Source organism: Carcharhinus amblyrhynchos, chromosome 2 (assembly GCF_965287045.1).
Source record: "Carcharhinus amblyrhynchos chromosome 2, sCarAmb.v2.hapA, whole genome shotgun sequence".
Lineage (NCBI taxonomy): Eukaryota > Metazoa > Chordata > Chondrichthyes > Carcharhiniformes > Carcharhinidae > Carcharhinus > Carcharhinus amblyrhynchos.
Window position 1 is genome coordinate 29910172 of NC_137325.1, and position 26604 is coordinate 29936775.

At 42.5% G+C, this 26604-nt stretch overlaps 1 protein-coding gene across 1 annotated transcript in view; it reads left to right on the top strand.

The window, feature by feature from the left end:
• Window positions 1-1113: 1113 nt before the first annotated feature.
• The window catches only part of mboat1 (membrane bound O-acyltransferase domain containing 1), a 106156-nt gene continuing 80665 nt past the window's right edge, over window positions 1114-26604 (top strand). The window contains exons 1-2 of the mRNA XM_080203988.1: window positions 1114-1289; window positions 17218-17363. Of these exons, the coding sequence (XP_080060114.1) occupies window positions 1200-1289; window positions 17218-17363 (236 nt within the window). The 5' untranslated portion in view covers window positions 1114-1199. The remainder of the gene's footprint in view (window positions 1290-17217; window positions 17364-26604) is intronic.

Genomic DNA, 26604 nt, shown 5'->3' on the forward strand with positions numbered 1-26604 from the left:
AGATGGGAGTAGCCTCCTCCCACCCCTTACCAGAATGAATCACGCTGGGGCACTCTTGTGATGCAATGTTGGAGATTTGCTCTAATAAGTAAGCTTTAAAAAAAAGGACGGGATTTACACCCATTTTCCTGCACGTTGGGAACATTGATTTATTTTGGGGGGAGAATCCTGTCCGTGTTCTGTGCTCCAATGTCACTGACCATTTTCTGTGATCCATGTGACAAGTGAGTGTAAACCACAGGAAGGCATGACTTGCGCTGAATAAATGACAATCATGCCACTGCAGCCAGTCTTTGGAGAAAACCAGTTTCAACCCCGTCTCTTTTCAGTGTGAAGTTTTAAAGCAACAGCATCTACGGGATAAGAAGTGTTTAGCCTTTTTTTAAAGCATTCACATCCTGCGATTTAATCCATTGTGTGAAATATTTGTAAACCAAAAAGATTCAGCGTGGTAACTGCGCAAGTTATATATTTGATCTGCGTAATGATTAACATGGAGTGACTCCGGGATTAGATCACGAAGGGTGTGAACTTGAAGCTGTCTCTTGGAAGGTTACCAAAAATGCAATTAGTTAGTTAACTGGGGATAGGCACGTTTACCGCAGGTTACACAACAACAGGTAATGCCACAGACAATGTTTGTGAAAAAGTTTTATGTGCACCAATCCCTCTTTCCAGAACCGTAACCTGGGAGACGTTACCAAGCACTGATCCTTGAGCCTCTCCTCCCTCCACCGTAACCATCTGTTCGAACACGCTTCGCCACTTAACATCTGGGTTACGGACCTTCATGCTAGAGAGTGTGTTATTTGGGAATTAAGCCGCGGCTCAAGCCCATCTCTCCACCACCGGCTCCGAACAACTTTGTTTCTTCCAACTGACACCGAGAGCCGCCCCAGACCGGGCCCACCCCTCGCGCCAACCTCGCTGAGTGACAGCTCCGCCGGCCAATCGCGGGGGGGCGGACCGCCCCCGGGAATCCGCCCACCTGGCGGCGGTACAGCCAATGGGAGGTCGGAGCGGCCCTATCTGGGCGGGGCTGCGGGGGCGCGGGTGTGAGGCGCACGCGCAGACGGCAGGGGGAGCGGTTGTCAGTGAGCGCGCGGGGTGGGCGGCTCGAGCGCGGTCGGCAGGTCCAGTTGGTGCCGCGGTTGCCCCGATCCTTCACCAGCACGGCGGCACCGCCACAATCATGAAGGATGGCAGAATCGCCAAGCATCCCATTCAGAACTACTGGCTCCAGGTTGTTGCACCCACTCAGTGTGCACTTCAATGTGCCGCTGGACCAGGTAAGGAAAACCCTTCGTCCACCACCAACCCTGATCCTCCAACTTGTCATTGCTGACCCTCCAGCTTGTTGTTGCTGACCCTCCAGCTTGTCGGTAACCCGCCAGCTTGTCGTTGCTGGCTCTCCAGCTTGTCATTGCTGACCCTCCAGCCCTCCAGCTTGTCATTCCTGATCCTCCAGCCCTCCAGCTTGTCATTCCTGATCCTCCAGCCCTCCAGCTTGTCATTCCTGATCCTCCAGCTTGTCATTGCTGATCCTCCGGCTTGTCGCTGCTGACCCTCCGACCCTCCAGCCCTCCCGCTTGTCGCTGCTGACCCTCCAGCCCTCCGGCTTGTCGCTGCTGACCCTCCAGCCCTCCGGCTTGTCGCTGCTGACCCTCCAGCAATGTCACAGATGCTATCAGACCTGCTGACATTTTCCAGCATTTTCTATTTTTGTTTCAGGTTCCAGCACCTGCAATATTTTGATTTTAGCTTCAGCACTTTAGTTTTTTTTTTATTGATGTAATCTTGAGAGAGTACGCATGGCTCCAGTAAGGTTGTCCCACATTGAAGATTGACATGTCGTTTTAATTCATTCATGGGATGTGGGCGTCGCTGGCAAGGACAGTATTTTTTTGCCCCACTATCACTTGCTCTGGAGTAAGTGGCGTTGGGATTGCTGGAATTGCAGTGGTCTATGTGGTGAAGATGTTCCATGAAGTTGTTAGATTGAAAATTTCACGATTTCAACCCAAAAATGATTATGGAAAGGTGATATAATTCCAAGACAAATGGTATGTAACCTGAAGGGGAACTTAGGACATGATGGTGTCACCATATCTGTGCTGCCTTGTCGTTGTAAAAACTGCAGGTTTGAGAATTGTTGTCGATGATGCTTCTTGTCAATCTTACAGATTAACTCATTTCAACTGGGGCCTGCAATCCCTTAGGGATCCTGAACAAGTTGTGCCAGTGGCTTCATATCTCCATTGCATGAACAAATTAAACCTGATCCCCAACTGTTACAGTATCCAAGGCTAGGAGCAGGATTTTCTGTGTGCCCCACGGCATACAGTGGGATCTTCAGATCCCGTCACTGTCAATGGGGTTTCCCATTCTATGCCTTCCCCACTGCTGGGAAACCCATAGTGGTGATTCGTCTTTGGTGGGACTGGAAGATCCCAATAGTGAGAATGGATGGAAAATTCTGTCCAGAGAGTTTTATCTTTCAGTGCAATATCACTTCAGTCACTATACCCACACAAGGGACTAGAAACCATCACTTGAACAGTCTGTCATGTTGATAAGGAAACTGCACCCAGTTTGAGTGGGCGTATTCTGCTTGATTTGTTACTAATAGGCAAAAAGTGAGAACTGGAGCAGGTATTAGCGTCGTTGGGTCTCACTCATTCTGTTGTTTTCAATCTCACTGCCATTGAAGTTGGTAAAGTCACAATCTGCTTAATTTAATATAACTCTATCAAGGAAGATGACAGTCTAATTTCAGCATTACTGTATCTGGGTGAACATCGAGCATGATATGCATTTGTGCTTTTTGAAAATATTATAGAATTCCTACAGTGCAGAAGGAGGCCAATCTGCACCAAATCTCCAATAGCACATTTTACTTAGGGCCTATCTCCATAATCCCACATTTTTTCCCCACTAATCCCCTTAATCTATACACCAAGGGACAATTTTAGCCCTGGAATCGAACCTGGGTCCCTGGTGCTGTGAGGCAGCAGTGCTAACCACTGGGCCACCATGTCACCTCATGTCAGAATTTTTGCTCAGCATCAGAAGCAAGTTTCACGTTAACTAAAACAAAAATAATGAATGCATATGTTTAATTTGATAGCTAATTGTTATGTTAGAGGAGTTGTGTTAGAGGAGTCAATGGAACTTCTATAACACAAGAGGGCAGTTCTTTCAAGCACCATATTGAAAACCCATGCTGGAGGTGGTCCAGGTTCTGGTTGGCGATGTACATGTTAATGTCGCTTGTGTGTCAGTGGTGGAGGGAATGAATGTTTAAGGTGGTTAATGGGATGCCAATCAAGCAGGCTGCTTTGTCCTCATTGGCACTGAGCCTTTTGTGTTTCATTGGAGCTGCTCTCGACCAGACAAATGGAAAGGATTCCCATCACACTCCTGACTTGCACCTTGTAGATGGTGGCAAGGCTATGGGGATTTCGGAGGTGAGTCACACACTGCAGAATGTCCAGCCTCTGATCTCTTCTTCCAGCCACAGTGTTGATGTGGCTGATGCAGTTAAATTTCTGGTAAGAGGTGTTCCTCAGAATGTTGACTGTGGGAGATTAAAGAACAATGAAAATGCTTTCAACATAATAAAATATCTGAAGACATTTTATAAAGGCATTGTCAAATAAAATATGACACAGCCCCAAAAGGAGAGTCTATGTAAGTGACCAAAAGCTTCGTCAGTGACATTTGGTAATGGAGTGTTTTAAAAGTGGAAAGCAAGATAGAGAAGCAGAGAAATTTACTGAGGACCTCAAAGGTTAAAGACACAGTGGCGTGGTAAAATTGAGGATGATCATGAAGTTAGTATTAAAGGAGCGCTGTTGTTTTGGAAGATTTTAGGACTGGGTGAAATTACAGAGATAGGGAGGGACCAGGATATGGAGGGATTTAAAGTACGAGCTGGGTTGTTGGGGGAACAGCATTTTGTGCTAGTTAGGACTGACTGACTTGGAACTACATTGTCATTCCTTATGGGTCAAAAACTGGAACTTCCTTCCTAACAGTACTTTGGCTGAAGGACAGTAGATGAACTGCAGTGGTTTAAGAAGGCATCTCACCACCACCTATCCCAATTACAATTAGGGATGGGCAACAAATGCTGGCTTTGTTTACATCCCATGAAAGAATAAAAATAGAAATAGTCAAGTCTAGAGGTAACAAAGGCTTGTGTGAGAGTTTCAGTCACAGAAGAACTGAGGATGGGGCTGAGATGGTGATGTTTTACAGAACTGAAAATAGGCTTCCCAGTGACGGCATTGAAATGTGGTTGAAACTTACCTCGGGGTTAAAGATGACACAGAGGTTGTGAAATTTGGTTCAGCCTCTGACAGTTGTTAAGAAAGAAAGATGGAGTAGGTAGCTCGGAAGAGAACTTTGTGACAGTGACTGAAATGATGGCTTCACTCTTCCCAATATTTAATTGAAGGAAATTTCTGCTTGTTCAGAACTGGATATTGGATATGTAATCTGATAATTCAAAGACCATGGAGGGTTGAGAATGGTGCTGATGAGGTAGAGCTGGGTTCCACCAACGTACTTGTGAAAACTAATGTTGTGCTTTTGGTTGAGGGATGTCACCAAGAAATAGCATGTGGATGAAAAATAGGAGGAAAACATGGATAGCTCTTTGGAAGATGCCAGAATTAACTGTGGAACTAGGAAGAGCAGTCAGTGATGACAGTTCTCTGGCTAACAATCCCACCAAATTGGATGACAGCTTAGAGAAGTGTTGGAGGTAAATGGTGTAGTTCTGTGTCAAAGGCTGCAGAGTGGTCGAGAGGGGAGTGTCGGGTGGGGAAGCAGTAAGTATGTGGGGTGGGGGTAGAGTCGGCCAGGGAAGCAGAAGTGGTGAGGGGGAGAGTTGGTCAGGGAAACGGCAAGGATAGGAATATTGCTTAAATTGGAACCAATAGATATAGATTAGCAGCGAAGAATTGTATCTTGTCACGTTTAAGTATTTCAATTGGTAAAATGTAAGCTAATTAATTTCGTTATAGTTAAACTTTTGTTAAATAAAGTTTGTTTGAAAAGCTTCCTAATGTGTCAATAGAATCACACCTGTAGTGAAATACCTTATCCTCACATTAATACTAACATAAAAAAAGTAGTTGGTGTCTAGTGTAACTTCATAATATACCTTGGGGCTTCTGATTTGTTTCCTGACATAGTACAAGCTGCAGAAATTCTGCCCCATTAGGTCCAAATACCAAATTGCACCTTTTACACATGGCCCCAGTGATCCTCCTCTACTTACATGAGAATCAATTTTTAAAATTCTGTCACTGTAGTTAGTTTCACTGATCTTGATGGTCATCAATACTATCAAAACAATATTTGACTAAACTACAGTATTCAAAGAAATCGAAGACAAATACGGATGTACCTTGAAAGCATAACACAAGAATGCCTTGTAGTGATTAGGATTCATAGGTGCTCCTAATTGGGGGCCACATGCTGCATTGGTCCTGGTGCATAAGAATTTCAACCCCTCAAAAATATTACTTGTACGTAAGTACACATTCTGATTTTTGCCAGAAGATTTGTCATGGTTATGATTATAATTTGAAACATAACTCCAATGAGGCCCAAATATTCCTCTTCAAAATCAGTTAGCAAACAACACAGGATTATGTGTTTTTTACTTGTTAACAGTCCTAGAGCCTTTGAACACCCCTGGAGAGAGACAGCTGTTTTCTGACAGCTCCAAAACTGCAGCCTCTAGAAAGAGACAGAAAGACATCTCTTGCTCCTTTCAAATCCAAGCAGAAAATGCCTGCTTTTCCATGTAAGCTTAACTCCCCTGCCCCCTCCCTCACATGACTCTGTCTCTAGTCAATCGACCCAATCAAACCCTACTCTGAAACCTCTTGGAAAAAAACAAAAATGTATTAGCTCAGATTAAAACAAACATCCCATTATTCAGGATCAATTAATCTCCTACATTCTCAGCATGGAGCTGGCTGGATTACAGACAGATTGACACCAGGTAAACCAGAGCTGAGTTTTAAACATGCCCCTCACAAAAAATATGATATAAATACATTTCTTAAAGGCATGGTATCATCACAACTGGCTTTCGTAAAATTATCCAAATCAGCATAGAAGATCAAGGAATTTGAAGCGCAAATTGCATTCAACACAAATCAAATTTCTGTAATCTTTGATGTTGTTTTTAAAAATCTTGTGCTGGAAGCTGGCTTTGCCTACTGACTAATGTAGTCATAGTTGTAACACAGGAAATGTGGTAGTCAATTAACACAAAACAAACTCCTACAAACACCAATTTGATAATGACAAGATTCTCTTCCCAGATGATGATCGGAAAGGACACCCAGCCAGACTAAGGCCCACAAATGCACCTGTTCTCTCCATCCACCCCTCAACTCAAACAGGACCAATTACATTCATGAGCATATATGCTCATGCTCTAACACTGTACTCCAATGGCAAAAGACCAGTACTATGATGAATTTGACGGTGCTATCAGTAGAATCTGCATGTCAGAACATTGTTATCTACTGGGGGATTTCAATGCAAGAGTGGGTATGGCTCTTATGATATGGCCCTCCTGCCTCAGAAATTATGGATCTGATTCTCCCATCCCAATGCGCATGCTTTTTGGCACGTGAGGTTGGGAAAATCGCATGTAGGCCATTTCGTAGGATTCGGCGTACGTTCCCAACGCATGCGCGTCTCCTGCAGCCGGAGAGCAGGCGCAGCCGGGACCGCGCTGTAAACCGGCAGGAAGACAGGTAAGTGATTTTAATCTAGTTTTAGTCTTATTCAGATGTCATTATGAGACCTGGCACAGAATTCTCTGGGCCCAGTAGCATCTCCCACCCCGCCAGCAGTATTTCGCTCCGACAGAGTTTAGAGTAGCTCCCCTCGTTCAGGACACCAGTGGGAGACCCTGCCAAAGTGAAGGGAGGGGCTATTGGGGCCCTCCAGGTGGTTGGGATGTGGGGAGTGGTGTCTGCTTGGCAGGGCACCCTGGCAGTGCCAGCCTGTGCCCCTGGCACTGCCCAAGGGGCAAAGTGCCCATCCCAGAGGGTACCTTTGCTCTGCCCACCAAACATCAGGCAGTGCCAAATGGTGGGGCCTGTTGGGGTGATTGGTTGGGATCTTGCTGCCACTCTGCAGATTTGATTAGTCAAGGCTGGATGGAGACCAGTGATCGGGGTGGGCTGGGGAAAGTGGTCTGCTGGGGCCAGTCTGCATCCCGGGGGCGGGGAGGATCGTCATTGCAGTGCTCCGGGACGGAACAGGGGGTGGAGGTGTCAGGACTGGCATGGGAATGCTTTTGCGGGCTGCGATCGGGCAGTAGTGCAGAGGTCCTGGGCTGGCCTGCAATTGAGCTGGCCAGCAAACTGCATCTGACAGATCGGGACCACTGTGCATGTGCAGAGTTCTAGAGCTGTCAGCCTCCGGCACGAATAGGTCCCACTCCTGAGCTTTTAATAAGATTCAGGATTATGACCTCTGCGTTGCACAGTGTGTGGGAGATTCGAGCCTGAACTCCCACTGAAAAAACAATCGTCATTACACCTTTTTTCTCGCCAATCCATACTTAATTTTTTTTGCAAGAATCGGGCCCTATGATCTAGAAGAGATAAATGAGAATGGAGAGAGAATACCTAAGCTTTGCTGCTATCCCGAGCTTTGTGTAATTAGCTTGTGTAATTAATACCTTCTTTCAGAACATGCTATTTCCCAAAGAGCCCTGGAGGCATCAAAAAACAGCCCATTGACACCAGTTGGATCTACTCATCACCAGAATGGCTCTCTGAATGGAATTTTCAATACTCAGTACCACAGCGCTGACTATGATAGATCACTCCCTGGTGTGCACCAGGATTAGGATGTAACACCTGAAGGTTGTTTCATTCAAAGCAGAAATGCTGTCCTTGTATCAACCTCAGCAATGCTACCTACCCAGGTAGGATTACACAATTGAACAGGTATTCTCCAACATTCTCACACAGAGTTCAAACACAAAATAAAGCACATATTGCCATCTACGGTACTGTCAATGTATGAAACATTCTGATTGGTTTGACATGCGCATCACTGTGATGGAATCTATGATCGAAGTGGTCCATTCTCATTAATTACAAAAGAAATCGGAATTACAAGAAGATTGTGAATGTGTTAAGAGTTGCTTGAAGTGAAGGCTAGTAGACCCCTAGGAACTGCGCCAGTGGCTATTCTGCAACTTTTCCAGACTATCCAGATGTTCTTCAATAAAGGAAAACTAGGAATCTGTATGAAGGGATTAAAAAGTTTATAGGTTCATCAGCAAGGAAAATATTTCTGTTGAAGATAAAGGCAGGGGAATTCATCACTGTACTAAACAGTTAGAAAAATGGATTGAACGTCACCTTGAGTTGTACATTGGGCAGAGCACTGTCACTGAGGAGGCACTAGATACTGTAAAAAACCTACCTTATGAAAGAACTGGATAGCACACTCACAGTGGAGGATCTTAGCAATGCTATTGATTTTCTAGCTGTGGGCAGGGCTCCAGATGCTGAAACTTTGCCACCTGAACTTATCAAACAAGGGAAATGAGCTATCCTTTATTATTTGTATAAACTTCTCTGTCTCTGCTGGGAGGAGGGCCAGTGCCCCAGGATAAGCATGATGCAAAATTGTGACCCTGTACAAGAACAAGGGAAACTGCCAAGAGCTGCAAGAACTGTGGAAGCATCTCCCTGCTGAGCATGGGAAAAGTATTTCCAAATGTTGCCCTTCTCAGACTGCAAATCCTGACTGAATGTATTTTTCCCAAATGCCAGTGTGTTTTCAGAGCTGGAAGATCTACAATTGACATGATCATCTTTGTTCAGCAGCTGCAAGAAAAATCCTGTATACAAAGTAGACTACTGTTTCTCTTTGGCAGGCCTAGATCACCTTCTCAGGAGCCCTGGAGTGTGAGCATTGGCCGAAGGACAATTATTTAGCCCAAGACCTGTATGGTTAACTGGCCACTGGACCATAACCTCCTGGGTGTCCTTACCTCTGCTACGAGAATATCTGCAAGCAAGATTAAAAAATAGTGGTCGCTGACACTGAGATCTGGGAGATCATCCCTGATGGCCAGGAATACGGTCCAGAGAGACGGGAGAATTGTACACCACCTTTTCAGAAAAAGCAGCAGAGTCTGCCATGTCAGAGCGCAGCTCTGTGCCATAGCATGTGATGCTTAACGCAGAGTTGACTACCAAAACACACCATTGTCTTATGAGACAGAAGACTGCCACAGAATATGAACTTATGTCTATTAAGGAATGAATATTGACTGGGACACTGGTAAAACTCCCCTGCTCTTGAAATAGTGTCATGGGATCTTTTACATTCATGAGAGAAGGCAGATGGGGCCTTGGTTTCACCTGAAAAATGGCATTTCCAGCTAAGCAGCACTCTCATCCTGCTCTGGAGAGTCTGCCTTGATTTTTAACACTACACAAAGACGATTCTTCAGGATTTTTATCACAATAAAGAAAAATAGCAAGCCAAAGATGGAGGGCATTCAAAGATCAATCAGTGGGAGGGATGTCATAGCAGATGTGTTGCCTACATTGGAACAGGTAGGAGTGGAACCAAGTGAGAGTCATGCATGAGATGGAGTATGGCAAAGGGTAAATGGGTCATCTATGAGAAAAAGTCATTAAGACTTGTGGAAAGACTTCAGTGACGTTTGCCATAGCTGCCTGTGGTATGGACAGGACAGAAACCAAAACTGAAAGGAAATACAAGGAGAGTGGAAGAAACAAGAATGCCTTTTCCCTAAAATACTTGCTGAGGAGATGTTGTGTTCCCACAGTATAGTCAACCATTTAAAAACAACAAATGTGTCCTTTTTTTAAAAGAAGGACACAACAAATAAGGAACTTAACTATGAAAATAAAAGAAAGGAAACTCTTAAATGGTAATATTTTCTAATATACCCTAGACTCAAGTTCCTGTCTTACTCACATTCAGAATCCTTCATACTGACAAATGTTCTAGTATGCTACTTTCCAAGCAACAATACTAGAATTTGTGTTTTGTTTTCAAAAGCTTTATTTTTTTCACCTCTCTCAATTGCATAGCTTTTTGCAATTGCTGGTGCATGAATTTGCAGATATAAGATAGGCTTGGCTGCTTTTTAAAAGTTTTTGAAACATTATTTTGAATTCAACATGTTTTCTCTTTTGTTGAACAAAACTAAAATGAATGTAGTTCAGTTGATGAATTACGTTCACAGAGCAGCAGTTATGAATCTGCTTCTGCTTTAGTTGTGTCTGCACTATAGATTGATATCTGTGTTCCATCAATGTGTATATGGCTGGCTCAAACTAAACCAGGCATAATCTGCTGAAATGAAAATTATCTAAAGATGAGTCTTGAAGATTTCAAGTGATGGGGTTGTGACTATTTCCTTTGCCAGCTTGTTCCATTGTGGGATTGTCCGTGGGAAGAAAGATTATTGGCACACTACAACCTTTGTAGTTTGTGTGGATGGCAACTCATGTTTTACCATTCCCAGAGGACAGCTGGTACTTGTTTCTTTCAATTTCCACTAGTCCGTTCTATATTTCATAGAATATGGTCAGTGTATTTTTCTCCTTCCTGAGCTGTTGTGATTCTTATTCCAAATCTTTGATCAAGGATATATTTCCTTGTATTTTCCATAGTGATGCATAAAGAATTGTGCAGCATGTTGCGTTGAGAAGCTGGTTTATGCATTGATGGGTAAAAGTCCTGGGACACTCTGGATAGGAAATCCCTAGGAGAGGAGAATTTCCTGTCACACGCATTGAAGGAATGAAACTTTTGTCCTAGATCTCTGCTGCATCTATGTCATGTTGAGTTGATTGCAGTTGCAGAGTGTGATATTGTGAACAATGTTTTTCATGTTTTCATTTGATCATCTTTCAGCAAAATGATGCGGTTTCTACATTTAACCTCATAACTAGTTGAAGTGAGGCTGTGAATAACAAATAGCTATTTTTCTCCACCCTCCTCCATTTTGACAGTTAAATCAATAAATCCATTTAGAATGAGGTCTGTAGGATATTTTGCTTTAAAATTCAGACATTTCCTCAGATATTACAAACCAAGATAAAGATGCTCATTTTAGTCCTTCGAGTAGAGCTGGTTATTCATTATATAAACTGATGGGGGAAGGAGATGAGATTAAGCACAGCATTTGTATTTTCATGTTGCTGTTTGCCTTTCAAATGGTCAAAGAAAATGGGGAGGAAACCAAAATTAGTGAATTAGCCAGTCATGTAGTAACTGGAGTGGACATAAGGTCTATGTTATTTGAGACTTCCTCCTGTTCTATGAAAACTGCTACTTTCTGTTGATTCAGAAGTGAGTCCTGAGACTGTCTGTAAATGAGCGATGAAAGGGATAAGAGTTCAGCGGCAGTGATATCCTGTAATTATGGGCCCTTGCCTTACCTGGTGGGTAACAGGGTGAACTGTGAGGTGGATGCAGAGATGCTTCAGTGTGATTTGGACAGTGTGTGTGGGTGTATGCATGGCAGATGCAGCATAATGTGGATAAATTAAGTTATCCACTTCAGTAATAATAGGAAGACAGATTTTACTTGAATCAATGTAAACTAAGAGAGGTCAATACTCAGTTAGACTTTGGTGTCCTCGTGCATCAGTCTCTGAAAGTAAGCGCAAAGTACAGCAGGCAGTAAAAAAGGCTAATGGTATTTTGGCTTTCATAGCGAGAGAATTTGAGTACATGAATAGGGATGTTTTAATGCAATTGTATAGGGCATTGGTAAGGCCATAGCTGGAGTATTGGCTACAGATTTGGTGCCCTGATCTGAGGAACGATTTAACATAAGAACATAAGAAATAGGAGCAGGAGTAGGCCATCTAGCCCTTCGAGCCTGCCCCGCCATTCAGTAAGATCATGGCTGATCTGTCATGGCTCAGTTCCATTTTCCCGCCCTCTCCCCATAACCCTTTGGGTGCAGATTTGGTGCCCTGAGCTGACGACAATGAAGGCGGGTTTCTGGGATGGCAGGTCTGTCATATGAGGAGAGACTAAGTCAGTTAGGATTATGTTCACTGGAGTTTAGAAGAGTCAGAGGGAATCTTATTGAAACTTATATAATTCTAACAGGGATAGACAGGGTAGAGTCAGAAAGAACGTTCCCAGTCGTGGGAGATTCCAGAACTAGGGATCATAGTTTGAGGATAGGGAATAAACCTTTTAGAACTGAGATGAGGAGAAATTTCTTCACTCAGAGAGTGGTGCATGTGTGGAATTTACTTCCACAGAAAGTACTTGAGCCCAAAATGTTGTCTGATTTCAAAACAAAATTAGATATAGCTCTTGCGGCTAAAGAGATATAGGGGGGGGATGTGGGAGAGGGGTTCAGGATATTATATTTGATGATCATCCATGATCTTAATGAATGGCTGAGCAGGCTCGAAGGGCTGAAGTGTGAATCTTCAGCTTGTGCCCGCCATGGCAGATTGGGAAACCTATTGGAGGTAGGCATGAAAGTCATTTGCATCCCGCTATTAGAATATAGAAGAAAGCCTGACCTTCTCCATGGTGCCAGTGGGAAAACATGCCATACGTCTGGAACAACTGTGCAAATGTTGAGAGTCACCTGACCAATGCCTGGAGCTGCCTCTGGAGTTCAGGATGGAGGCTGACAGCAGCAATCCTGGATCCTAGAACAGCATAGCAGTAGGTGGGGTGGGGGAACCACAGGTTGACCTTCCAATTTCAGTGTCCTGTAGGGGGTCCACTTTCCAATCCAGAGATCCATTTTAATTTACAGGGGGTCCACCTTCTTCAATAGTGAGTCAGTTCAGCATTGTGCCCAGATATGACTGCGATCTTTGAATCATCAGGCCTGTCCCACCATGGAATATGATGCAAACACCCGGTTGAGTAATTAATGAGATCAGGGTCAGAAAATTTGGAGTGTCTCCATGCCTGCCTCCTCAGTGGGCAACACTCCCCCTCCCCGCCATGGAACTTCTTCCCCAGAAGTGTGAATTTCACTCTTTGATTCTGTATTTTAAAAGTTAGGTTTTATTTGAAACGGGTTGCCTTACTCTTTTACTTCTGCATTTTTATTTCAAAGTTTGGGCATTTTCCTTTTTTCTTTTCTGTTTCAGCTAGCCAATAACAACTTAGAGAAAGTACATGCCTCTTCTAATAGAGATATATTACTGTTTCAGAATGCAGTAGATATTTCTGCTGAAGTTTTGAATGGTTGTTGCATTATGCTTCGTACAAACATGATACTGTTTTTCTATAATTAATATAGTTGGAGTTTGCCATTGTCATTTTATTAGCACAATACACTAAAATTAATGCATTAGTTATTCTTACCTTTTAATTGGTACTAGTAGTGTAAATAGTTGCTGTTTACTTGCAAGGGGAACAAAAGGGTGTATGAAGAGTATAGCAAAGAAGTCGGAAAACAATTGTGAATTAAGAAAGGAAGTCTTAAAAGAATGTAAAAATAATAAAACATTCTGTAAACACAGAAATGAGAAAGGGATAAAGCCACTAATGATATGCTAGATAATGTCATGCCCAGTTGTAGCTACTTTCTCCTATTATATGACCTAAAGGATCAATTTATTTAACTAATTGTTTGTCTGCGAATGGAACAATTGCTGATTGCAGTGATCGTGTGATATAGCATTCACATTTCAATTGCCAAGACCAATATGTATAACACACTTAACTTTGAACAGTTTGTGCTATCGGTTTGCCACGCCCTCTGGTATTTAGCATACAGAGGTTTCTGAGTTTGGTCTAGTCCCATTAGTCCAGTCAGTTGCAATCCCTAAAGAGTTCTAACTGGTGTTTCTAAGAAGCACCAATTCACCTGCTTCGCACAGTGACTCTCAAGTCAGGTGATTCAGGCACAGCTTATTTATTAAAAAAAACTTAAAAAACACTCAGCTTTTAACATTGTAATCACAGAAACTTCTTAAACAGATTATGAGCTGACTACGCAAGATTACAGGGAATCAAAGGATTGTGGGCAGCTGCTTCCAGGTGATAATGCTGTTTGCTAATCGGTTGAGATACTTTGATTCTCGAGTAATACTCCGCAAAATTGCCAAACTCTAATCCAAACAAATCCTTGAGCTCTCTTTTGTAGTATGATTTCAAAAACAATTTAACAAACAAATTTCATACTTTACAACGACCTGACAATGTTCTCTTAAAAATCAAATTTATAACCAGTGAATTACATTTTAAAAAATCACGAACTTTCTAATCTTTTCATATATATCAGATGTTTCCTCATACACTGCCATCTACTATCTTTGAATATACCTTTCAAAATGAGATGCTGCGCATACTCTATACTGTAGGATTCACAACATCAATTCCAAGGTTTCTTCAATAGCACCTCCCAAATCCATACCCTCTTTTTTGGATTTGGATATGGACATGTTTTCCTTTCCTCCGTTGTCACTAGATCAAGCTCCTGGAACTCCCTACTCAGAAGCACTTTAAGAACATCTTCACCACACAGACTGCAGCAGTTCAAGAAGTAGGCTCAACACCAACTTCTTAAAGGCAATTAGGGACGGCTTGTTAGAAAAATCCACATCTCAAGAGTGAATTTAAAAAATGTCTGCCCAGCCCAGTGATTGTCCTGCAGAAAACATGGGATGGGATCTACCCTAGGATTCTCTGGGAGGCTAGAGAGGTGATTGCAGAGCCTCTGGCTCAGATCTTCAGGTCGTCATTGGTCTCTGGTGTAGTCCCGGAGGATTGGAGGATAGCGAATGTTGTCCCATTGTTTAAGAAGGGGAACAGAGACTTTGCCGGGAATTATAGACCGGTGAGTCTTACTTCTGTTGTGGGCAAGGTTTTAGAAAAAATTATTAGGGATAGGATTTATAGTTATTTGGAGTGTAATGAATTGATTAGAAATAGTCAGCATGGTTTTGTAGCGGGTAGGTCGTGCCTTACTAACCTTATTGAGTTTTTTGAGAAGGTGACCAAAGAGGTGGATGGGGGTAAGGCAGTTGACGTGGTATACATGGATTTTAGTAAGGCGTTCGATAAGGTTCACCATGGTAGGCTTCTGCAGAAAATGCAGATGTATGGGATTGTGGGTAATCTAGGAAGTTGGATCAGGAATTGGCTATCAGATAGGAGACAGAGGGTGGTGGTGGATGGTAAACATTCATCATGGAGTGCAGTTACGAGTGGTGTGCCTCAGGGATCTGTTTTGGGGCCACTGTTGTTTGTAATTTTTATTAATGATCTGGATGAGGGTATAGTTGGGTGGATTAGTAAATTTGCTGATGACACCAAAGTTGGAGGTGTGGTAGATTGTGAGGAAGGGTGTCATAGTCTGCAGGGAGACTTAGATAGGTTGCAGAGCTGGGCCGAGAGGTGGCGGATGGAATTTAATGCGGAGAAGTGTGAGGTAATTCACTTTGGTAGGAGCAACAGATGTGTCGAGTGTAGGGCTAACGGGAGGACTTTGAATAGTGTGGATGAACAGAGGGATCTAGGTGTGTGTGTACGTAGATCCCTGAAAGTTGGGAATCAAGTAGATAAGGTTGTCAAGAAGGCGTACGGTGTCTTGGCGTTTATTGGTAGGGGGATTGAATTTAGGAGTCGCAGTGTAATGTTGCAACTGTACACTACTCTAGTGCGGCCGCACTTGGAGTACTGTGTGCAGTTCTGGTCCCCGCATTACAAGAAGGATGTGGAGGCGTTGGAGAGGGTGCAGAGGAGGTTTACTAGGATGTTGCCTGGTATGGTGGGGAGGTCCTATGAGGAGAGACTGAGGGATCTAGGGTTGTTTTCGTTGGAAAGAAGGCGGCTAAGAGGGGATCTTATTGAAACATATAAGATGATTAGAGGTTTAGATAGGGTGGATAGTGATAGCCTTTTTCCTCGGATGGAGAAAGCTAGCACGAGGGGGCATGGCTTTAAATTAAGGGGGGGTAGCTACAGGACGGATGTCAGGGGTAGGTTCTTTACCCAGCGGGTGGTGAGGGATTGGAATGCCCTGCCTGCTGCAGTTGTAAATGCGTCTAGTTTGGGGGCGTTTAAGAGATCTCTGGATAGGTTTATGGACGAAAAGGGATTGGTATAGGCTAGTGGGTCATTGTTTTTGTAACTGGTCGGCGCAACATCGTGGGCCGAAGGGCCTGTTCTGCGCTGTAATGTTCTATGTTCTATGTTCTAACAGCAGCCAGAGAAAAAGACTTGATCAGAGAGGGATAATTAGAAGGAGACACAGAGAATGCAGTCAGAGAGGAGGGGGAGAAGAAAACAAAATTAAGAATGGGAGAGATTTCTAAAAATATTTGTTTGTGAGCAACATCCATGAAGGTCAGTTCATACAAGATGAGCTTTATTCTTGCGATAATGGGAGATGACTGTTCTGCAAAAGTCCTTTTCCTTAACCAAAGTGGGATTCATGACTTTGGCTTATTCTAAGTGTCATCAGTACTGTAGATGCCAGAACACACAATTTGGAAAAGAAGTATTGAAGAGTACTGATGATGAATGTTTGAACACAGATCTTGGTAAGATGATTTAATTAAAAGTGCAGTGAAACATTTTTCTCCTTTGATCTAAAACTGATAAATAATAAAGTCTAAAGGCCACAACTTCTTCCCTGAGACATAATCAGAATGATTCTGTAAATAATCTAATATAAATCACATTTGAAACAAAAGATAAATTACTGGTTTATAATCGCAGAAATTGTTTAAAGATATTAAAATGTTTGAATCTTGATCTCTGTTTGAACCTGTGGATATGATGTACAATCACACACTGCACATGTGTTTATATGCAAGAGAACGTTGTAGCTTCTATTTCATCCTGCAGCACTGCTTCATGTCTTTTTCTGGTGTCAGGCTGATCTGAGCTGTTAACTAGCTGGGAGATGACTCTTGTATCCCACTTAACCCATGAATCATACCTAGGTGTGAAAAGCCAGCGCTATGTGGTGAATTATTATCTGGGATTGTTTGATCAGGAAATATGAAACTGTTAGCTGTTGACCTCTGCTGAGCTTGCATCATTGATTTCAAACGTAGATTTCCAGCAGTCTCTGCTTATGAGCTGAGTTACTGAGCAGACAGTGTTGCAACTGTAGATGTGTCTTGAATTAAAATCTGGCCACCATTGGTTCAGGCTGCTTTTTGTTTTGTTTTGCAGGTGAATTTTGCAGTGTGTCAGTTGTTTGCCCTATTTGCTGCCTTCTGGTTTCGCCTCTACCTTACTCCCAATAGAGCTGGTGCTATTGTACGTCATCTGGTCATTACAATGATTGGAATATATCTTGCTATTTTCTGCTTTGGATGGTAAGTTTAAAAATGATGTTTAGAATTTATTATTACTATCAATCCCACCTCCCATACTTGTATCAATTCATTAATGTACTCATCTAATTAAGGGCATATCCTTAAAGGTTAAGGATATCTCATCTGGGCTGCAGCGGGATTTGGGGTGTGATGGGAAAGATCCAGTTGCTGTGACCCATGTAGGTACCAACAATGTAGACAGAATGAGGAAAGGGATTCTTCAGAGGAAACATGAGCAACCAGGTGCTGAATTAAAAAGGATAACCACAAATAATTTCCTGATTACTACCCAAGTCGCATGCTAATTGGCATAGGATCAATAGATTAAGGAGGTAATTGTGTGGCTCAAACATTGGTGTAGGAGAGATAGGTTGGAGGTCATGGGATACTGGAGAAAGAGGGAACTGTTTGGTTGGGGCGGGCCCCACTTGAATCATGCTGGACTCGCGTTCTGGCAAATAGAATAACTAGGGCTTTAAACTAAAGTGGAGTTCAGTTGCATGGAGATTTAGAAAATCAAAGTATAAAGAGAAGGAAGGAGTGCAGGTTAATGATGAGGCTAATTGTTACCAGATAATGAAAGGAATTACAGAGTGTGTGAATGTCATATTACACCAAGGAATCGTACAAGAATAGCAAAAATTAATAATGGGACAAACTTAAACGCTTTGTATCTGAATGTACATAGCATTTGGAATAAAATTAATGAGTTAAAAGTGTAAATAGAGCCAACAGGGTTTGATTCGGTGGCAATTGCTGAAACATGGTTATAACGAGACCAGGTCTGGAAGTTGAATATCCAAGGATACTCAGTGTTTTATGACGCATAGCTGGGCAGGAATGTGAACTATGAGGAGGATGCAAAGATGCTTAGCGTGATTTGGACAAACTGAATGAATGGGCACATGTATGGCAGATGCAGTATAATGCGGATAAATAAAAGGTTATCCACTTTGGTAGTAAATACAGGAAGGGAGATTATTTTCAGAATGGCTATAAATTAAGAGAGGGAATGTACAGTGAAAACTGGGTGTCCTTCTACACTAGCCGCTGAAGGTAAGCACGTAGGCACAGCAGATGATATGTTGGACTTCGTGGCAAGAGGATTCAAGTACAGGAACAGGGATGTCTTGCTGCATTTATGCAGAGCCTTGGTGAGACCACATCTTGAATACTGTGAGCAGTTTTGGCCTCCTTATCCAGACTGACTTGTGGGATGACAAGACCGATGTATGAGGAGAGGTTGAATTGGTTAGGGTTATATTCACTAGAGTTCAGAAGAATGAAGGGGGAATCTCATAGGATCCTATAAAATTCTAACAGGACTAGACAGCGTAAATGTCAAGAAGGATGTTCCCAATGTCAGGAAGTCTAGAACCAGGAGTCACAGTCTAAGGACACGGAGTAAACAGTATAGGACTAAGATGAGGAGAAATGTCTTCACCCAGAGAGTAGTGAGTTTGTGAAATCCTTTACAACAGAAAGCAGTTGGGACAAAATATTGTGTATTTTCAAGAAGGAGTTACATATAGCTCTTGAGGTTAAAATAATCAAAGGTTATGCTGGGAAAGTGGAACAAACAATTGACTTGGATGATTAGCTATGATGAATGATTGAGCAATCTTGAAGGGCTGAATGGCTTTCTTCTCCTATGTTTCTGTGTTTCAGAAGGATAGACAGAAAGGAAAAGTTGGTGGTGTAGCTTTGTTAGTAAAGGAAGGGATCAGTGCTGTATTGAGAAAGGGTCTCGGCACTGGAGATCAAGATGTAGAATCAGTTGGGTAGAAATGAGAAACAGCAATGGGAAAGAAGTCCCTGATGGTCTCCTAATAGTAATTCTACAATAGGACACAATATAAACCAGGAAATACTGAAGGCTTATAAGCAAGGTATGACAATAATTATGCATGATTTTAATATGCTCATAGACTGAAAATACCAAACTCTTAAGGGTAGCCTTGAGGGAGAGTTCATAGAGTATTCGAGATTGGTCCAGGAAACAATCAGCAAGCGGGCTAGCCATTTAGGATTTAGTATGGTGTAATGAAATGGAATTAATTAATCTTGTAGGAAAAGATCTTCTTGGGAAGAATGATCACGGCATGCTTGAATTTAAAATTCAATTTGAGGGTAGTAAACATGAGTCCCATGTTAGTGTTCTGATGTTAAACTAAAGCATGAGGACAGAATTGGCCTGAGTGGACTACATAGAGAGACCAAAAGGTAGAACAGTTGATGAACAGTGGTAGTATTTAAGAAGATATTCAGTTGCTCCCAACTGAAATATATTCCAGAAAGGTAGAAGGATTGTAAGAGGGAGAAAATGTATCCATGGCTAAGCAAGGAGGTGAAAGATAACATACAGGCAAAAACTAAGGCATACCATATTGCAGACATCACTGATAAGTTGGAGGATTGGAAAACTTTTAAGACGATCAGATGTTTATTGAAGAAGTAATAAAAAGAGCATAGGTAAGTTATGAAAGAAATCTAGCTCAAACTATAAAAATAGATAGCAAAAGATTCCATAAGTATTTAAAAAGGAACAGAGGACAAGACTGGGAGATAGAAGTGGGGAACATAGAAATTGCAGATATACTAAACCAATATTTTGCCTTAGTTTTCATGGTGGAGGACACTAGAATGATCTCAACAGTAACAGGGTAATGCAGACATTGTTTAAAAGGAGGAATGTAAAACAATCGCTATCACTAGAGTAAAGGTAGGATTATAGGCAGACAGGTTCCCAGAGCCTGATGGCCTATATTCTAGGATCTTAAAAGAAACAGACGGTGGAGGCATCGGTTATAGTTTTCAAAATTTCATGGATTCTAGAAAGGTTCCAGTGGATTGGAAAAAGACTAATGTAAAGGCTCCTGTTCAAAAAGGGAGAAAGGCAGAAAGTAGGGAACTTTAGGCCAGTTAGTTTAATATCTGTTGTTGGGAAAGTTTTGGAACCCATTCTTAAGGAAGCAATAACGGGACATTTGAAAAGTCAAAATGCAGTCCATTAGAGTCAACATGGTTTTATGAAGTGTGAATTGTGTTTTCAAATTTGCTGGCGTTCTTTGGAACAAGCAAATCACATGATTTGGGTTGTTTAGATGTATTATTGTATTGGGAATTCCAGAAGGCGTATGAGAAGGTGCTGCATGAAAGGTTAGCATGCAACGTAAGATCCTACATGATGGGGGTAATGTATTAACTTGGATAGAGGATTGGGTAACCAACAGAAAGCAGAGTGTGGAAATAAATGTGTCTTTTTCTGGTTGGCAAGCTGTAGCTAGTGATGTGCCACAGGGTTAGGTCCTCAGGCCCCAACTATTTACAATCTACATTAATGGCTTGGATGCAGGGATAGAATATACTATAGCCAAATTTGCAGACAATGCTAAAATACATGGGAAAGCATGTTGCAATGAGGAAATAAGGTATTTAAAAATGGATAGGTGAGTGGATCATATTTGTCAGATGGAATTTAACGTGTATGAGTGAGAAGTTGTCTAATAAGGTAACTTATTATCTAAATGGAAAGACACTTCAAAATGCTGTGGTGCAGAGGGATTTGGATGTCTTTGTGCACAAATTGCAAAAAAATAGCTTACGAGTGCAGCCTGTAATAAGGAAGGCACATTAAATCTTAGTATATAAAAGTAGGTAAGTGCTGTTGGAAGTGTATAGGGCATTGGTGAGACTGCAACTGGAGTACTGTTTTTGTCCCCTTACTTGAGGAAGGACATAAACACATTCAAGGTGATCCAGAGAAGGTTTACTACAGTAGGTTAGGTCTATATTCACTGGAATTTAAAAAATGAGAGAAGATCTAATTGAGATATGTAAGTTGCTAAAGGTGTTTGACAGAGTAGATGTAGACCAGATGTTTCCCCTTATTGGACATTCTAGGAGAGGCCCTACTTTTAGGCTAAGGGGTGGCAGATTTAAAACTGAAATGAGGAAAAATTACTTCACTCAAACGGTCATGAATCTGTGGAATTCTCTACCCCAGAATGCAGTGGACACAGGAACACTAAACAGATTTAAGGAGTGGAAAGATAGGTTTTTAATTAATAGAAGGATGGAGGATAATGGGGAACAGGCAGGAAGGTGACGATGAGACTGAGATGAGATCAGTCATGATCCTGTTGAGTGGCGGAGCAGGCTTGTGGGGTTGAATTATCTACTCTTGGTCATGGTTCTTATGTTTATGTGGTTTCATTGTGTGTTTGTTCTTGCCCTCTGGTAACGTTTCGATTCAGTTAAGATGCTTTGATGCAAAAACAGAGCCAGTTAAGTACCAGGTACTTGGGTAGGTGCTCAATAAACTGAGATTTTAGTTCAAGGATAAAGTTCAAGGATAATTAATGTGATAACGTGACTTTTTGTCCTTTTTGAAGAGTGCTGCTATGTAGAAAATACTGTGATACATGTCATTTGTAGCTCAGTGGCAACACTCGCATCTGAGTCAGAATGTCATATGTTCAAATTCCACTCCGAAAGACTTGAGCTTCTAATCCAGGCTGATACGTGCAGTACAGTAGTGAAGGAGTGCTGCATTTCTGGAAATGCCATCATTCTGATGAGGCATTAAGCTGAGATCCTGTCCGGCCTCTGATTGGGACACTTAAGAAGTTCTTCACTGGCTCTAAAGCATATTATAATGTATTGAGGTTATGACAGGCATTATAGAAATGCAGTTTCTTTCTTTTAAGGTATCACTGGGGGCAAAAGCCATTTGATTTGGCAGGAGGTGTAAGGTGGGGTCCCTGCTGCCTTCCCCACTCCCTGCCCGACCAGGCTCCGGGCGAGAAGGATATGGTTTATCTTTCCTGCCTGGTGACCAATTGCTTTGATTTATCGTTGTCACCTGTATTAGTATGCAGTGAAAAGTATTGTTTCTTGCACGCTATACAGACAAAGCATACTGTACATAAAGAAGGAAAGGAAAGGAGACAGTGCAGATTGTAATGTTATAGTCATAGCTAGGGTGTAAACAAAGATCAATTTAGTACGAAGTCGGTCCATTCAAAAGTCTGATAGTGGCAGGGAGAAAGCTGTCCTTGAGTTGGTTGATGCATGTCCTCAGACTTTTGTATCTTTTTCCTGGTAGAATAAGTGAAAAAAAGTATGTCTTGGGTGCGGGGGTCCTTAATTTTGCTGGCTTTTCCAAGGCAGTGTCAATGGATGGGAGGCTGGTTTGCGTGATGGACTGGGCTTTGTTCATGACCCTTTGTAGTTTCTTGTGGTTTTGTACAGAGCAGGAGTCATATCAAGCTGTCCTTTCTATGGTGCATCTATAAAAGTTGGTGAGAGTTGTAGCGGTTATGCCAAATTTCCTTAGTCTTCTGAGAAAATAGAGGCATTGTTGGGCTTTCTTAACTATAGTGTCAGCATAGAAGGACCAGGACAGTTGTTGATGATCTGGACACCTAAAAACTTTAAGCTCTCAACCATTTCTACTTCGTCTACATTGATGTAGACAGGGACGTGTTCTCCACTGTGCTTCCTGAAGGCAATGATTATCTCCTTCGTTTTGTTCACATTGAGGGAGAGATTATTGTCACACAGATTCACCAGATTCTCTATCTCTTTCTTGTACTCCATCTCGTCATAGTAGTGAGTCAGATCTCAAACAATCAGCAAACTTGAAAAATTGAGTTGGAGGGGAATTTGGCCACAAAGTCATTGGCGTATAAAGAGTACAGTGAGGGACTGAGGCCACAGCGTTGTGGGGCACTGGTGTTGAGGATAACCCTGGAAGAGGCGTTGTTGCCTATCCTTACTGATTGCGGTCTGTGGGTTAGGAAGTTCGAGTTCTGGTCGCAGAGGGAGGAATTGAGCCCCTGGCCGCAGAATTTGGAGATGCATTTCTTAGGAATAATGGTGTTGAAGGTTGAGCTGTAGGGATCTGACATAGGCGCCTTAGTTATCTAAGTGTTCCAGGGTTAAGTGCAGGGCCAGGGAGACGGCATGGATCCATGGTTGTGGATTTGTTGCGGCAATAGGCGAACTGTAGTACATCCAGGCAATCCGGGAGGCCAGAATTGATTCATGCCATGATTAACCTCTCGAAGCATTTCATGAGGATAGATGTCAGAGCCACCAGACAATAGTCGTTAAGGCATGCTGCTGGGCTTTTCTTTGGTACTGGGATGATGGTTGTCATCTTGAAGCAGATGGGGACATTAGATTGGTGTAAAGAGAGGTTGAAGATGTCTGCGAATACCCCCAGCTCTGAGCGCCGTCTGGGTACCCCAACCAGGCTAGTCACTTTCCACAGGTTGACCTTTGAGGAGGCTGCTCTGACATCTGCAATGGTGACTGAGGCTTCCAGCGTGGAGGATGTGCTCTCATTGACCTTTTGCTCAAAACTGGCATAAAATGCATTGAGCTCATCAGGGAGGGGTGGGTGCATTGTTGCCAGCAATTTTACATGCCTTCATCTTGTAGCCTAATATGACTTGCAGACCTTGTCATGGTTTGCAGGAGTCCATGTGGTTAGCTTGGCTCTTTAGCTTGGTCCAGTACTGTCTTTTGGCATCTTTGACAGATCTCTGAATATCCTATCTGGCTTTTTTGTATAGATAAAGGTCGCCTGACTTGAACACTTCAGACCTGGGCTTCAACAAGCAGTGGATATCCCTGTTCCTCCGTGGTTTCCAGTTGGGAAACACGATTTGCTTCTTTGACACATGGTCTTCTACGCTTACTAATGAAGTCAATTACTGTAGTGGTGCACTCATTCAGGCTGGTCGGAGTGTTTTTAAATACTGACCAGTCTACTGACTCTAAGCAGTCCCATAGGAGATCATCTGATTCCTCAGATAACACTGCATGACTTTCTTTACTGGATTCTCCTGTTTCAGTCTTTGCTTGTAAGCTGGGAGCAGGAGCACAGCCTTGCGGTCTGATTTGCCAAAGTGTGGGCCAGCGATAGAGCGGTAGGCATGTTTGATATTTGTGTAGTAGTGGTCTAGGATGTTTGGGCTTCAGGTGGAACAGTAGACATGTTGGTGATTTCTTGATAGGATGCTCTTGAGCTTGGGCTGATTGAAGTCCCCGGCCACAATGAACAAAGTCTCAAGATTTGTGGCGGTGTGTAATTTGTCCTTGATGTCCTTAAGTAACTAATTAAGGGTCTCAAAACACCGCTGCTGGTATTCAACCAGCAGTAAGTGAAAACTCGCCATCCTGGGAAGTGCCCCAAACCTCATTGGGTTTTCAAGAGGACTAAGGGTCCCTCATTCACAGGCACCCTGATGATAATCGAGGGATCCAGCATCGGAATGGAGGAGGACTGCTGAAAGTCACCATGATTCTGTCCTCTGACACCACCTCGACCTCCTCCTCACATGTACCCTCTCATCCACCCAGCCCACACTCACCTTTGCCTGGGAAGCCATCACAGATTCCTCTGCCTATTAAGTCAGCTAGTACTGAAGTACTGCCAGCATCTGATTGGCCAGTTGCTCTCAGGATTGGGATTTCTACCTTAAAGCGGAATTAATCTGGCATTTGCCATTGTCTAGGTAAGTGCCGATTACCTTGTAAATGCATCGCACATCCTGGAGGGAAGTGATGTGGAGTCTGTACCAGTTCTCCAAGCAGTGGACAATCACAGTCAATAAATTCCACCCTTACGATGTGAAGGCTCAAAGCTAGTCTTTTGAATGGAAACGTTATTTGGATATTTACCCTTCATAAGAGTCTTTGCTATGATCCTGTGATGCTGTCTGTTCTTTCTCCCATGCCTGCTTTGATATTCTATGTAATTTCAACAATTTGTGGGAAAAGTATTCAAAATTGCAAGTGGTTTTCTGGACTTTATATTTTGATCCATTAAATGCAAAATCAAAGAGGTGATACATTTGTGAAAAATATGTGTTAAGCCACGTTTGGATTCATATGTGCAGTTCAAGCATCCAATTGTGGAAAAAAATTGGTGTCATGGAAGAATGTATCATAAATTTACTTCAGATTAAATGAGAGATGAGAGAATACAGACAAGCTAGACTTAAAAAGAATCAGATGCACAAATGTTGAAAGGATCTGATGCAAGTGTTAAAATTTTTGAAAGGATTGAGAGTCAATTTTTTTTTCCTCAGGCTGTGATGTTAGCTATGGAATTCCCCTCCCATTCTCTGTCCATCACTGCAGGTGTGTGTGGAACGTCTGTCCACTAGGGAATAGAGCCCATGCCACTCACAATCCTATCTGAATGATTGCATCGACATTGAGGCTTTGACAGAAATGTGATTCATGGGTGTTTAAACATTGCCCATTAATGAAGCTTCCCCTGCCTGGCTGTACTTCCTACCACCTGCCATGCCCAAATCTTTGTGGTTGAATTGTGGTCCTTTCCACAAGTTATGCCTTATTCTCTTCGTCATGGTCCTCTGGCATATTGTTGTCCTTCAATCATCTCACTTTGTTGAACTCCTCTCACATCTGCTTTAAATTCTTCATTCCCTGCAACCCCTCAAACCCCAGCCCGAGGTTCACATTCAGATATCCTCCTAACTTTCATTCCTCAACCTTTGCATTGAGCGTTGCCTCATCCTCTGATTTTAATTTCTATTTCAACTCATCTTGCCTTCTCCAACTTTGATTTTACTGTTCTTCTGTCCTCTCTTAACCTCTCCTACTCGTACTCGTGGTCATCTCTAACAATGCCATTTCACACAGCCTGTACTCAAATGGCTTCAATATAAGGCCATCTTTGAACACTCCCTTTGTATAGCTTACCACCCATCCTCCCCACTGCTTTCAACCTCACTTACCTTGGCATCCATCCTTGGAAAGAAACTCTTGTCCTCAGTTACTTAAAATTGCTCTTCCAAATTCCCAACTGTCAACATGTTACCTTCATTTGCCACAACGTTTCTCAGCTGTCACCTTGCTCAACTATTCCCTCATTGTTATGCCATCGATGCCATTATAAAGCCTTTAGTTCTCTCACTCTGATCATCTGGTATGACATCTACCTTTTGCTTCCTTAAATCCAAGGACTGTAAACTTGAGCATGGCGGTTGCGCTTGAGTTTAGCCATCAGATTTAACTAAGCCATGTCAAGAATTATTAGGCCTTCTCCTTCTCTATCAAAGCTAGTCACTACTGCTGGATCACTCTGGAGAGTAAAGATAAATCCCAGCTTCTTGATTCTACTTAAACTCCTCTCTCCTGCACCTTCACCCTTTTTTCCAACAACATAGGCAAACCTATTGACTTTCTGTCACCAAGATTG